The following is a 15,009-nucleotide window of genomic DNA, read 5'->3' as shown; positions in this document are numbered from 1 at the left end:
AATACAGATAAAATTTCTAATGGTTAGACTTAGAAATTTCAACAACAAAGAGGTGTGAATTGACTTTGTGAGGTCAACCTGGTATTTTGAAAGTTATTTGTTTCCAACGAATAGAGTTTTGGTCCATTATCTCACTTTTTCGGTCCAAGGAGGTTATAACAGCTTATAGACCCCTTTCCAATGGCTAGCTTTAACCCAACAACTAGTTTTGACTTAATTTTACCTTGACTTCCTCTTAAGTAATTTGACTTGGGCCCCAAAGGATAGATCTCTAACGCCCTTGCCCTCCTGAAAAATCTAAAACATGGGTTTTGTTGCTCTGGTCCTAATCTATAATGGGGTTGTCTTTATTTTTCCTTAACCTCTAGGGCATTGCCACACCATCCTACCCCTATGCCTGATCTCCAATGCCTTACACGATCTCAGAATTTTGACACTGGATTTTCTTCATCTCGTCATGCTAATCACTTTTGACATAATGCAAGTAGGAAACTTCCCAATGCTCTACCTGAAAATCCACCTAGAATATTCCTTCTACTACTGACCAAGTTTGACCAAGCCATAACTTTTCAGCAAATGTTGTGATTAGAAAAGTTCCACATGACATGGCATCTTCTAGTCATACTCTACTATTTGACTCTAGGTTGACTATTTGACCACCTGGACTATTTTGCATTGGGAAGCATCAACTACCTCAAGAAACGTGAAAGTTGTCACAAGAGACTGCTATGCTATGAGAGTTGTCATGAGTAATATTGCACCAAGGCCAAGGTCACCTACAAACTCTATAGACACTAACTATGTGGAATGACATAGGCACACCTTTTCGTGGGCTGGACTGGCCCATACACCGATGATCACCTCTACAAAATGTAGGCTCCCATAAAACCATGAGTCCTTATGAGAAGCCTCCCAAGGTCCTCCATTCTGATCAAGGACAAGACCATTGAGGTGAAGCTTTCAAGGGACAGGGCATGGTTTGACCCAAAAAATGGATACAAACTCAAATTGACAAGACGTGGGTCTAGGAGACCTAATACAACGCCTTACATGGTTTTTAACAAGGCTTTGACTTTTGACCTTGGGCTTACAATGGTGGTGAATGATGCACTAGAAAAATCTATGTACCCCCACTGACAGAGGGGTAACAAAGCCTATAGGTCTCCTAGACGTGGGTCTAGGAGACCTAATACAATGCCTTACATGGTTTTTAACAAGGCTTTGACTTTTGACCTTGGGCTTACAATAGTGGTGAATGATGCACTAGAAAAATCTATGTACCCCCACTAACAGAGGGGTAACAAAGCCTATCGGTAATCAAAAACTTACTTATACAACTATACCGCCCACATATTACTAATAAGTAACCTAACTAAAAATCCAAATAGAATATTTACTTTTTAGGGTTTCAAACAAGTGGCAAATATCCTTAAAAATAAAAAAAATAAACCAAAAATTCTGATGTTATTTCCTTGGGATCCGGCATGTGAGAGCTAGCTGGCACAAGTTCTATTTTAGTAACCTGGGATCCATTTCTAGTTTTGAAGGATCTGTTTACATGGTGGATCCTATGCAGATCTAGGGGGATCCATATTCATATCCATATCCAAAACGCAGATCCAACATCAAAGCCCAATGGATCAAGTAACACAATAATTTTGTAACTTTGTCAAAGAAGTAATGAAATTATGATTTTTTCCAAGGAAAAAAAACCTATGCCTAACAGATAATTTTGTATATTTACATAAGTTAACATTGGTCTTCACGTAAGTTAACATTGGTCATTATATTCTGTCTGAAGTTTCATGAAACTCTTGTAAACCATGGCCAAATTAGCCAAAGTCCAGCTGTTCAATGGTGTGAAGGTGTTGGTTGTACTAAAATCAGGATTCAAAGTGGAGGCTACTTACAACCTGAAGCTACTATTGCCCTGGAAGCTACTCTTCTCTTGGAAACAGACATTTAGTTGGGACACTCCCATACGCCTAACATGGATCTGCTTAGCATTAGCAGCTTTTTTCCTCCAACCAATAGAAAGGGAAAAAAAACATCGAACAATTGTTTGAGGGTTTGACTGAGCTAAATAAGGAAATAGTAGCAATGCAGTTTTGGAATTGCTGACAATGCTGCTGAAAAAAATATTAAAAACTAAAACAATAATGGCATTGAATTCAACTTGGAGGTAGCATTTTAGTCCAGAAAACCTCTCTCACACTTTTCTTGTTCTTGAATTTCTTCTGCAGCAGACTGCAAACAAGTATGCTTAAAACATTCACATACATTAAAAGAATTGTAAAATTTTGCAATGCTTATCAAGCTTGGTCCGGTTGGATCTTGTATGGAGATTCCCAAAATTGTTTTGCCAACACACCCTTTGCTTAATTTTATATATAATTCATTGCAGGTATCCTCATCGTTTGACTTGGCAGTAGATGTTCTAACTTCTTACTGAGATTGTGTGTTGCCTTGAGGGCTTGCCACATGCATTACTTCCCATGGTGCAACCGTTTAAAGATGGATTGTTGCTACAATCATTTACAAGTAGAAATGAAAGGCTGATCAATTGCCTTGTGTGCTTGATGCCAATAATCGGGAATCTACTCCTACTTTGATTGCAAAGGTTTACACTAGTAATTGCAGTGCAAATCAAATGGAATATTTAGAATTCCTGATGGATTAGCTCATCTCCTGAGTCCTAATGAATACAAGAGAACCACTTATCAATCATAGTCGCCTTCTAGGTCCAACGCATTTTGTTCAGAAGGTGTTTGCTGGAGTACAGAGCTCATTAAAGCCAGCAATCTCCTGGAAAAATGTTGAAGCCAAGATGTTAGTGCTTAATGTGCTTGCACAGATAGTTTCGAAAGATGCACAGCCTTTTGGTTTCTGAATCATAATGCGCATGGAGATGTTTCTGTCCAATAGCTCCTCTGGTGGACTAACAGAGTTTATTTGTTTGATGGGGATTGTGAGCTGTCAAAAGTGATTCACAATTTGACCTGGCACTGCACCATAAGATATTTGGAGGTACCTATTACTTTCTTAGTAAGAGTACTGTATTGGTACAGAACAACCTTCGTAGGTGCCTTATATACCTTTCTTGCAGGGTAAGATTACGGTGCATCTATTGTGGAAGTCATGATAGAGAGTGAAGCCATCGAGGCTCTCTTGGAAGTTCTTAAGTGTCATCAGAACTAGGAGAATGCAGCAGAACTGATTGAAGACTTACAGGATAATGTGAAGATTCTTGGCAGTTGAAAAATCAACAGTTGCTCCATTGTATCAGTATTTGCTTGACACGCAAACTCAAACTCAACAAGAAAGACTGTTAGCTGCTCTTGCACTAGGGGTGCTGTTTCAAAATGAGAATGTCAGGGGTAATAGATGCCATCTCTGTCTGTTGTGCAATAGTGAATCAACTAATGATGGTGGTTTCCATTTGTGCCTTGTAAAATCAAATTATGTGCAACCACTTACATAAGCAAGTAGTTGCAGAAGCTGGTGGTATTACAGAGACAACAGGAATGGGTTCTAAGCTTCATGAAAGGACTGATACAGTTCTTTGGATCCGTAACAGATGGGACCCTAAAAGGCCAGTTTCATCTGCTGTTGTCAAGTTCAGACTCTTAACAACAAATGAAGTTCGCCTTTAATCCAAAAAAATTTACTTCAATGATTATGCAGTGAGAACAACGAAGACAAGTCACTGCCAAAACTACATTAACCTGTAAGTTGTTGGAATGAATCTGAAGGAAGTCCCATATAAATTTATTTTAATGATTATGGTATGAGGAAAACAAAGATAAGCCACTGTCAAAACTACCTTTAACATGCAAGATGTTGGAATGAAACTAAAGGAAATCCCAACTGGCATTGATATAGTGAAATGCAACCTTACAATGCAAAAAGATATTGTATGAGAGTAGGCTAAGAAAAATAAGAAGGGTCGAATGAAGTTGTGACATCTCATATTAAGCCAGAAGATACATATTCACAATTTTAGTATTTGATCACATAATCATGCTAAAAGACTCTTCCTGTAAAGGGTCAAATGAAGTTGTGGCATGTCCTCTCTTCAGAGCATCACATATTTCCAATTCACATTTTAGTATTTAATCACGATAATCATGCTAAAAAGACTCTTCTTGTCAAGGGACAAATGAAGTTGTGGTATGTCCTGTCTTCAGAGGATCATATATTTCCAATTTTTTAGGCCAGAAGATCCATATCACATTGTAACTTTTTATCACTGTAAAATTTGCTATGCTGGAAGATTCTTTTTGAGAAGATGAGGAAAACGAAGAATTAAGCTCTCTGGATTTTTCTCATTTGAGCTGTCCACAATCCATGAAACACCTTAAAAAGCACCAAGTGCAAGTCAATGACGATTTTGAAATATATATAGATATTATTCTTTGGATTTCACAATCCCTTCGACACATTAAAAAAATTATAATATTGCTAACATTAAAAAAGAAAGAAGAAAGAAAAAAATTATTTTAACGTCCACGAGGCTAAAAATAGCCTATGAGACAGTGTACCAAAAGAAGAAGAAAGCCTTTAAATCAATGCATGCTCAATTGAACAACCACTTTCATCTGTCCGTAAGTTATTGCTTTTGAACTATCATAAATATATATATTTTTTAAGCAAGTGCTTTTGAACTATCATAAATGTACTTTTTTTAATATTTTAAATTGGGTGGAGCTCGTATGGATAGCCCATAAGTCAATATTAGTAGTAACTTGTGACTTGGTGAAGAGGCATTCTTTGTATTAGTAGTAACTTGCGACTTGGCAAGGGATGAGACATTCTTCATACTAGCAGTAACCTGTAACTTGGCAAGGGACGAGACATCTTTCTTACTAGCAGTAACTTGTGACTTAGCAAACTTAGCAAGGGATTAGACATCCTCCGTACTAGCAGTAACTTGTGACTTGGCAAGGGGCGAGAAATCCTTTGTATTAGCAATAACTTGTGACTTGGCAAGGGACAAGACATTTTTCATAGTGAGAAGAGGCCTACCCATAGTGACTTGGAAAGGGACAAGACATCCTCCTTACTAGCAGTAACTTGTGACTTGGCAAGGGATGAAACATCCTTCATAGTGGGGACGCCTACCCCTCAAGCGGCATCAACAGGCCAATATTAATTTATCAACATCTACAAACTCTACCTATCTGTTTTTTAACATGTAACTTCTTCCAAGCAAGCACATGCTCTTAGCCATTAAACTTACTCACTCTGTACTAAATTATCATAAATGTACTGTAAATTTGTAAACTTGACACCAGTGTTAGTGGACTGGGCCAAGTGTTGATGTCAGTTTAGTAAGATTTGTTTGAATTCGAGTCTTAGAGATAAGATATTGAGAAATCAGCGAGACTGAACGACCCACCTTGGAGCTGGGATCTTCCTTCCCAATGACATCTCGCATTTGCCTCAGCTTGGTTCTGACCGCATCGGAAATTGAATTATCGAAGTTCAGACCTCCATCGTTCCCTTTCTCCACTGAATTGCAGGTGGTTTGGCCGTTGCTCGGTCGATCCATTTTGTTCGTGGCCGCACTCCCAGGCCGAAGACATTTGAGCTTATGATCCCTCTCCGTATGGTTGAGTTGAAAACTCCCTTCGTTTTCATCAACGTGAAAAGCCGTGTTTGCCATGTGTAGAATATTCCAATATTTTGGATCTGAGTCAAGAACTCCGGCCAGCAACATGCACCGTTGATATTTTCCATGTGCGTAGCAAATTTTGGCAAACAGGATGTTCCAATATGTCCTAATACTTAATAGCTATACAACCTATTCCATTAAATCTCAACACTACCAGGCGCACAAATAACTCGAAATTATTTTTCTCGAAGGCTCTCTAGTTCAGTTCAGACATATAAAATTATGGTACTATCTGCTATGCCCAAGTATCGATAAAGACGTCGTTGCCATTTTCCTGGTGTACGTGGTGGAAGCTGGGAGGTAGTAGGTTAATTAGGGGACGACTTTAATGGTTTCGCTTGTGCATGTTTTAAATTATTTAAATTACTGTTCAGTTTTTGATAATGACATTTCTTTGAAAAAATGAGATTAGTGGCTTCCTTTCCGAGGATATGTCTTAGTCAGGATGGTTAGTAGGATTGAATTGAATAAAGAAAATAATAAAATATATTTTTGAATAGTTGTTTTCTAGAAGTCGCACTAAAGACAATTTCATAGTTCTTTGTTAAATATTTTAATTATTTTAGTGGAGATGTCAACTGATTTGGTAATTTTTTATATCATATGAAATTAAGAAATTTAAATCAAATATATGAAAAAACATGCTGCACTATAATTTTTATTAATTTTAATAGAGTCTTTTTTGGAGTATTATTGAAAAAAATTGCAATTTGTTGATAAAAAATAAAATTATAATTAGATATAATGCACTGCGAAAATCCCCCATACTTAAATTCAAAAAGAGTCAAGGGATCTCTACCTGAATGGTTCATGAGGCACAATACTTGCTAAGGTTTTGCAAATGGGGTAGCAAGCTAAGTGGGCTTGATTGTGGGAAAAACTCCACAGTTAAGCGCGCTTGAGCCAGAGGAGTTCTGGGATGGGTGACCTCCTGGGAAGTCCTGGTTACCGGGTGCAAGCCCCGGAAGTGATGATTGATGCTATGTGATTCGTTCTCCACATTTCACTAGTTTCAATCCCACTTCTTCACCCCTGTGAGCATCACCCGATGCAATGAGTGCTAAGTGAACTATTCAAAAATCATGAGAAATTAGTCACTTTACGACTACCTCTCATGGAAATGGTCATACTTTGAATGACTTACTTAACGCAGTTGAATCCCAAAAATGATATCTAATATAATGCACTGCGAAAATCCCCCATACTTAAATTCAAAAAGAGTCAAGGGATCTCTACCTGAATGGTTCATGAGGCACAATACTTGCTAAGGTTTTGCAAATGGGGTAGCAAGCTAAGTGGGCTTGATTGTGGGAAAAACTCCACAGTTAAGCGCGCTTGAGCCAGAGGAGTTCTGGGATGGGTGACCTCCTGGGAAGTCCTGGTTACGGGATGCAAGCCCCGGAAGTGATGATTGATGCTATGTGATTCGTTCTCCACATTTCACTAGTTTCAATCCCACTTCTTCACCCCTGTGAGCATCACCCGATGCAATGAGTGCTAAGTGAACTATTCAAAAATCATGAGAAATTAGTCACTTTACGACTACCTCTCATGGAAATGGTCATACTTTGAATGACTTACTTAACGCAGTTGAATCCCAAAAATGATATCTAATATAATGCACTGCGAAAATCCCCCATACTTAAATTCAAAAAGAGTCAAGGGATCTCTACCTGAATGGTTCATGAGGCACAATACTTGCTAAGGTTTTGCAAATGGGGTAGCAAGCTAAGTGGGCTTGATTGTGGGAAAAACTCCACAGTTAAGCGCGCTTGAGCCAGAGGAGTTCTGGGATGGGTGACCTCCTGGGAAGTCCTGGTTACCGGGTGCAAGCCCCGGAAGTGATGATTGATGCTATGTGATTCGTTCTCCACATTTCACTAGTTTCAATCCCACTTCTTCACCCCTGTGAGCATCACCCGATGCAATGAGTGCTAAGTGAACTATTCAAAAATCATGAGAAATTAGTCACTTTACGACTACCTCTCATGGAAATGGTCATACTTTGAATGACTTACTTAACGCAGTTGAATCCCAAAAATGATATCTAATATAATGCACTGCGAAAATCCTCCATAAAAAAATTATAATTGTAAAATTATTTGATCTTAATAATTATTATTAAAATATTATTTTTCATAAACTAGCTTTTAAATAATAATAATAGTAGCAATAATAATTTTTTTTTTTTTTTTTATTGCTTTGTTTTAATTTTAGCCTCCTTTAATTATTATTTTTGTTATAGGATCTTGGCTCATTAATCAAACATGGAGGGTAGTTTAATGGGGAGAGCGCTAGACCCATAAAGGTCATTATGCCTAGCTTGCGTGATAAATATATTATTCTAAGCAAGAAACATCTATTGAGGGGTTTTCGTTTTTTCCTAGAAGAAGATTTAACTATAAAACAACAAGAGGAAAGAAGAGAGGAAATTTTAAAGGTTAAGGCAACAAAAGATGAAGGAAAGAGAGCATGGATTTATAAAGGCAAAGCTGTGATAGCGCAATTTGGACCTCATTCCAGAATAGAGCAGCAAGATGGTAATAAAGAAAAGGCAACAAACTCTTCAACAAGAAATCAGAAAGCAAGGTCGGTATGGGAAAACAGGGACAAAGACTCAAATGTGAGTCTTGCATGTCAAAATAAATAGCAATCAAGTCATACCCAGGTTTCCTTAAGATTAGTTTGTTGGAACTGCAGAGGTTACCCATGGAGACGAGGACCTGGGTTAGGGCCTATTGCAGAAAATAGAGACATAATTTGCCTCATAGAAACATATGAGCATGAAAGGTGCAAGACACCTTTGTTTGAAGGATACTGGAAGATGGCAGTGTGGAACAAGGCAGCAAGGAATGGCAAAGGGCACGAGGTTATCATGGTTTTAGTAGGGGAGAAAGAAGGTCTTCTTATTCAGTTAGAAAAAGAAGACTCAAATAAGCAATTCATTTGGTTTAAAATATTAGAAAATAGAAACCACATCAGAATTGCAGCATGCTATTTTGCGCCACAGGTCTCAAAAATCTACAAAGGTAGAGGGCTTGACCACAAAGATCCATTTGCAGCTTTAAAAGTGGATATTGCACATATTCGTAGCTAGGTGAAGTCCTTATAGTGGGTGATTTCAATGCTAGGTTTGCAAGTGAGCAAGCTAGCATTCTTTGTTGTAAAGATGATTGTGACCCTATTTGGCTTACAGAAGAAAGTAATCATCAGTGGGAAAGAATTTCAGAGGACAAGGGCTGCGATCTCTTTGGTGAACAATTGCTTACTCTATGTGAGGCCTTTGATTTAGTCATTTGTAATGGCTTGACTAGATGGGAAAAGTCCAGTAATTTCACTTGCAATACTTACAATGGAGTAAGTGTGGTAGATTATGTAATTTGCTCACATGGTTTGTGTGAGAAAATGGAAGAAGTTTTGGTTGGAGATCAGCTGTGGGATTTGAAATCAGATCACAAGCCAATTTATTTATGTTTCTCTTGGATTGGAAAAAAACAATTAGAGTAAAAAATTCATCATGTCCAACAAAATCTCCCATACGGTAGAATTCTTTTAACTCCAAAAAATTGTAATACCTTCAAAATGACGCTAGAGTGGCTCTTTGAGAAGGAGAAAATTACAATTCACAGCCTTCATAGTCATGAATTAACACATTTAATTCAATGCGCACTTGCAAAGTGCAAAAGAACAAAAATTAAGAAGTCTGAAACAAATTGCTTTCCGGTTAATGCTTGGTTTGGCGAGGAATGCAAAAAGGCAAGGAGAATGTGGAAAGAGTCAAACAAGGATAACATAAAGCTCAAATCGTACAATCAATTATTAAGCAAGAAAAAGGTTGATTTCATGGTTTCAAGGAGGGAAGAACTAATATTCCTTAGGAAAAATAATCCCAAATTATTTTGGAAGGAGCTCCAACCGAAAAAGATACAAATTGGAAATAATATTACAGCTTCTAAATGGTTTGACTATGCAAGACAACTCTATGAGCATGTTCCCAAGGTTGACCCTCCCCCCTTGGTCAACACTAATACTGAACTCTTCACAATACAAGAGGTAGAGATGGGTATCAAGAAGTTGGGTGTTGGAAAAGCAAAAGACTTAGCTGAACTCCAAGCAGAATATCTAAAGTGGGGCTCAAAGATTCTTGCACCTCACATTACAAAAATCTTCAACAACATCATACAACAATGGATCCCCACAGATTGGTCAACTAGTTTGGCAATACCTCTTTTCAAGAGTTGTGACGTCAATAATCCCTCCAATTATAGGACCATCATGATAAACCCTTTGTTTGCAAAGCTATTTCGAAGCATGCTAGAAAACAAAATTAGCAAGCGGGCAGAAGAAAGAGATAAGCGTGCTAAAGGGCAAGCAAGTTTTAGACCTAAACATTCCACAGTTGATCATTACATAACTTTGAGGCACATCATTGAAAAAGTTTGGGAGAAAAAGGAAGAAGTCTTTTGTTGCTTTGTTTATTTCAGAAAAGCATTTGACTCGGTTCCTAGGGATAAACTTTGGTAGAGAATGGAGGAACTTGTGGTTCCTAAACATTTGAGAGCAGTTGTGCATAGGCTGTATGAAGATGTGAAAGTCAAAATTAGAACTTTAGCCAGCATTTCTGAAAGTTTTAGAAGTGATATCGAGGTCAAGCAAGGTTGCCCACTGTCTCCTAACCTTTTTGATTTATATATTGACAAGCTTGAGAAGTGGTTAAATTCGCAAGGGGGTGATGGTATTTATTTGTGCAAGTTTGTTATAAGGCTTCTTTTGTATGTATATGACCTTATTTTGATTGCTAAATTGGCTCTTGGTTTGCAAGAGCACTTACTATCCCTTGAGCATTTTTGTAGAAGTGTGGGGATGCAAGTCAATATCAACAAAACAAAAGTAGTGGTCTTCTCTAAGACAAAAAAACATAACCAGCATAAGTTCTACTTTGAAGGCAACATTCTAGAAGAAGTTGCAGATTACAAATACCTCAGGATTGACTTCAACAAAAATCTAAGTTGGAATGGTTGTAGAAAGAAAAGAACTTTGGGGGGTTGGAAAGCATTTTATGCTTTTCAAAATAGGTGTAGAGAGGCAGAGTTATGGGACTGGAAGACCACTCAAACTCTTTTTGGGCTTCTAGTGATTCCGATGATTCTATATGGTTTTGAACTGTGGGTTAGCAGTACCTCCGACATGCAGTGGAAACAAATTGAGAAAATTCAGAAGTGTTTGATTACAAACAAATTTAATATTAAAAGTGCAGTTCTTATGATATCTTGTTAAATGAAATAGGGATTGCTCCTATTGAAGCAATTGCTATGGCGTGAGTCATAAGGTATATAAAAAAAATTGAGCAAATGGAAGAGGGTAGATGGCCTAAGTTTGTCTTTAATGATAGTTGTGAAACAGCAAAAAAACTTGGATGCAACAAAATAACAAATGGTTTAGTAAATGGGGTCTTTGCTTGAACGCGTGTCCCATAAACAACAAAGAGGTAAAAGCTTTTGTTATGGAAAAGTTCCACAAACATACATGGGATAAGGAGCTAGGAAGAAAGAAAAATTACTATATTGAAGTGTTTAATCCCACTCATAATCATCAACCAAAAGCATACATAGAGGCCAATATTTCTTGGAGAGCCAAAATTCTTATTACTCAATTAAGGACTAATTCTCATCAACTCCGTTGTGAAAAGGGGTGTTGGAAAAGGCCAAAGGAAGTGTGGGAAGAAAGGGTATGCATTTTTTGTTCTTCCGAAAAAGTGGAAACAGAAAAACATTTCATTTTAGAATGTGAGGCCTTCAAAGACAACAAGGAAAGTTATGCAGATATGCTGGCAGCTAGCTCTTGGGATAATCTATTTAGCGAGGGGTTTGTCGAGAAGTTGGGAGCATTTATTGTGAAGCTTCACAGAAAAATGGTTGAATACATCAAGCAGATGAAGAAGCAATCTGTCCCATAGGCTATCTTTAGCCTTGTGGACATTAAAATAATTTCTTTCTTTCTTTCTTTCAAATATTGACTCCTATTTATTTATTTTTACTCTATTCTTATATTTGGTTGACTTGATTGTTTGTTTTTTATTAATGTTATGTTTTACGATCTTTCTTAGTAGTTTTTTTTTTTTTTTTTTTTAACGAAAACGGATATAGTTTATATTAAAAGAAAATCAAAGCCTGTTGGCTGGTTACATTTAGGAACCCCATGAACCAGCTATCCTCAACATATAGAAAAACTGCCTTCCTAACCTTAATATTCTGAATCTTCTTAGCTCTGTTAGTCAAGCCTATGTCCCTAATTTCCCCATGCTTGTGAATACAGACAAACTGCTGAAGTAAAAGACAATAATACATGAGAAACAGAATTAAGGGATTGGATCCCAATCTTCAACCCCGTCTCTTATCCGGGTGCCTGCAGGAAGGAGGACTGCTTTGTTGGCTTCCGCATCCGCTTCCTTATTATTCTACCGAAGAATGTGGAAAAAATTCACCTGAAGAAAGGAACCAACTAGCTTCCTTATTTTGGAAACCACTCTTGCTAGCTAAAAGTCCCTCGGGGACGTGTTATCCACAAGAATTCGAATCAAGGATTGGGAGTCACCAAGAATATTGGCTTTCTCAATACCAAGAACCTGTAAATGCTTAAGACCCTGCAATAAAGCCATGGCCTCAACTTGCATGTTTGTACTGTGGCCCAGGCCCCAAGCATACCTGTTCTCTATGCAGCCATTCGCATTCCTAATGACACCCCCAGCCCCAGCAATTCTGGATTGCCTTTGGCGGCCCCATCAAAAAACAAGGAAGAACTGTCACAATTATGGAGCCAAATGCGGAAATCGCCCTCAGCAAGCCTGATCTGCCAGTTTTTCGTAGTTTGGAACTGTCTCTCCTCCTCAGAAAACTGAAGGCCGAGCTTGCTCCCCCACGCTAGTTCTTGAGGATTTAAGTTATTTTTTCCCAGCTTCTCAAATTTCTCACCGAGAAATTCCTTGAGCAGGCCGTTGGCTTTTGACAAAACAAGGTTACCCTTTTGCGCTTTTTCTTGAAAAATTCTGTGGTTGCGCTCAATCCATATTTGCCAGAAAATGAATTTTGGATAAACCATCCAAGCTGCCTTGAACCAGTTGTTATTGGGGAGTTTTCCGGGATAGAGATGAGCCTAATCAATAAAGTATCCAGCAATCGAGTTTGGTAGACGAATAGAGGATCCCCATGAGGAAAAAGCAACAGCCCAAATACTCTTGGCAAACCTGCAATCAATCAATAAATGAGTGGCGTTTTCCTCATTTTCCAGACAAAGAATACATCTGGAAGGGCCCAGGAAGCCTTTCTTTTTCAGTCTATCCTTAGTTAAAATGCTATTGTGGCACAACAGCCAGCTGAAAAAATTGATTTTTGGCATGCATTTCTACCTCCAGAGTCCTCGCCAAGTCGTTGGGCAGCAAGGGACGTGGGGAATTTTCCTGAGTTGTGCATAGCCTTGTGCAACAGTATAAGAACCAGTTAGAGAGCCCCAGCCTCTCTTGTCTTGTTTCCTGATGCTCATCAGGCTCATTCCCTTCAGCTTAGTCAGCAGGAATGACCACGCCTGATCTAGAGCATCCGGCATTTGAGGCTTCTTCCAGCCTACCCACGAATTATCCTTCCAGCTAGAAATATCCCACAAAGTTTTGATGCCACTGTTTAACATCCAGCTTCGAAGCTCAGAGAGCTCTTGGACTTCACCCAAAGGTTCTTCGCTCATGATTTTATCAGTCCAAATATTAATGAGCTTGCCATTACCCGGGATCCAATAGGAATGCTTTTGTATCAGTGGTAAGGCCTGCATGCAAAGCCTGTGAATTTGAGAGCCTTTGCTGGTGTGGGTGAGGTCATCCAAGCTTCGTAGCCTCTGACCCCTGAAATATTTCTTCCATAACACCTTTTGGGCCCAGCCCAGTTTCAGAGCTATTTGTCTCCACAAAATCTTAGCCCCCATAGCAATATTTTGAGTCCTCAGATCCTTGAAATTCAGACCTCCTTCTAGCAGAGGTTTGGAAACTTTGTCCCAACTGACAAGGGGGATCTTCCTGTCATTTTTCTTGCCTCCTTTCCAAAAGAACCTTCGAATCCATTCCTCCATCTTCTTGAGGATGCTGGAGGGAGCCAACATGGCCGAGAATTGGAAGATGGGCAGGCTAGATAGGACAGACTTAATAAGCACTGTTTTCCCTGCAAGGTTCAACCATGAGAAGCCCCAAGACTGAATTTTTTTCTTAAATTTCTCGACCATTGGGAACAATTATTTACTGGAGTGCCTCCTTTGGAAGATAGGAAGTCCCAAATAGATGAAGGAGTTCCAAGAGGCAGAGCCAACGAAACCCATACATTTGGAAATTGAGGAGAGATCTGTTGGAGATATTCCAGCCATAAAATGGCATTTTCCTTCATTTAGTTTGCTGCCCGAAGTCCCACACAAATCTTCCAACACTTTTCTGAATATGGAGGTAGAGCATACGGAGGCAGCACCCAACAAAAGAGAATCATCAGTGAACAAAGCATGGTTGATATCCTTGACACCTCGAGCGATCCTAAGACCCATAATTTCTTGGTCTATATGGAACTTTTCTAAATAAAAACTCAGAACTGAAGCTTGCAAAACAAAAAGAAGAGGGGAAAGAGGACAGCCCTGGCACAGCCCTCTAGAGGCTTTAAAGAACTTCGTTGCTCTTCCATTCACCAGAGGGGCAATCCAGGGCTCAGAGATGCAAGCCCGGACCCATATGATAAACTCTTGACCAAACCCAAACTTGTGCATCAAGCCAAAGAGAAACTTGTGATGAACTCGGTCAAACACATTAGCAAGGTCCAGCTTGATCACCATACCTTTTTCTTTCCGCTGCAAGCTAGAATGAATCGCCTCTTGCACAAGGATTATGTTGTCCACGATTTGTCGGCCCTGAATGAACCCCCCTTGGTTTTCAGGAATGATGGAGGGCAAGAGGACCTTCAATCTGTTGGAAATCACTTTTGTTATGAGCTTGTAGCCAATATTGCATAACGAAATCGGACGAAACCTGTTAAAGGTGCTGGCTCCCTTCTCCTTTGGAATGAGGGCGAGAAAGGCAGAATTCGTGCTTCCTCCAATTTTCTGGCAGCACTGAGATTTGGATACCATTCTGTGCAGATCCTTCTTCACTATTTGCCAACAGACTTGAATGAATCTGGCAGTGAAGCCATCTGGACCCGGGGCTTTGTCCGGCTCCATTTCATAGAGCACAACCTTTATCTCTTTTCTGGTGACTTTAGCTTCCAGTTGTTGATTCATATTTGAAGAGATCTTGGAGGGGACAACATCCAAGA

At 38.9% G+C, this 15,009-nt stretch overlaps 1 protein-coding gene across 3 annotated transcripts in view; it reads right to left on the bottom strand.

The window, feature by feature from the left end:
• Positions 1 to 15,009, bottom strand: part of LOC149202178 (uncharacterized) — a 217,449-nt gene that overhangs the window by 180,470 nt on the left and 21,970 nt on the right. Inside the window, exon 1 of one of the 3 annotated variants that reach the window (XM_089403122.1) lies at positions 5,399 to 5,845. The exons of 1 other annotated variant lie outside the window; for it this stretch is intronic. In XM_089403122.1, the coding sequence (XP_089259248.1) occupies positions 5,399 to 5,719 (321 nt within the window). In that variant the 5' untranslated portion in view covers positions 5,720 to 5,845. Of the gene's footprint in view, positions 1 to 5,398; positions 5,846 to 15,009 lie in introns of those variants that run through there. One more of the 3 variants, XM_089403120.1, reaches the window with a different exon arrangement.

Source organism: Pinus tabuliformis, chromosome 2_1 (assembly GCF_031772625.1).
Source record: "Pinus tabuliformis cultivar Carrire ecotype Pingquan chromosome 2_1, CPIR1, whole genome shotgun sequence".
NCBI classification, from domain to species: Eukaryota; Viridiplantae; Streptophyta; class Pinopsida; order Pinales; family Pinaceae; genus Pinus; species Pinus tabuliformis.
The sequence above is the reverse complement of the archived record's forward strand: the minus strand, read 5'-3'. Positions and strand labels throughout refer to the sequence as shown.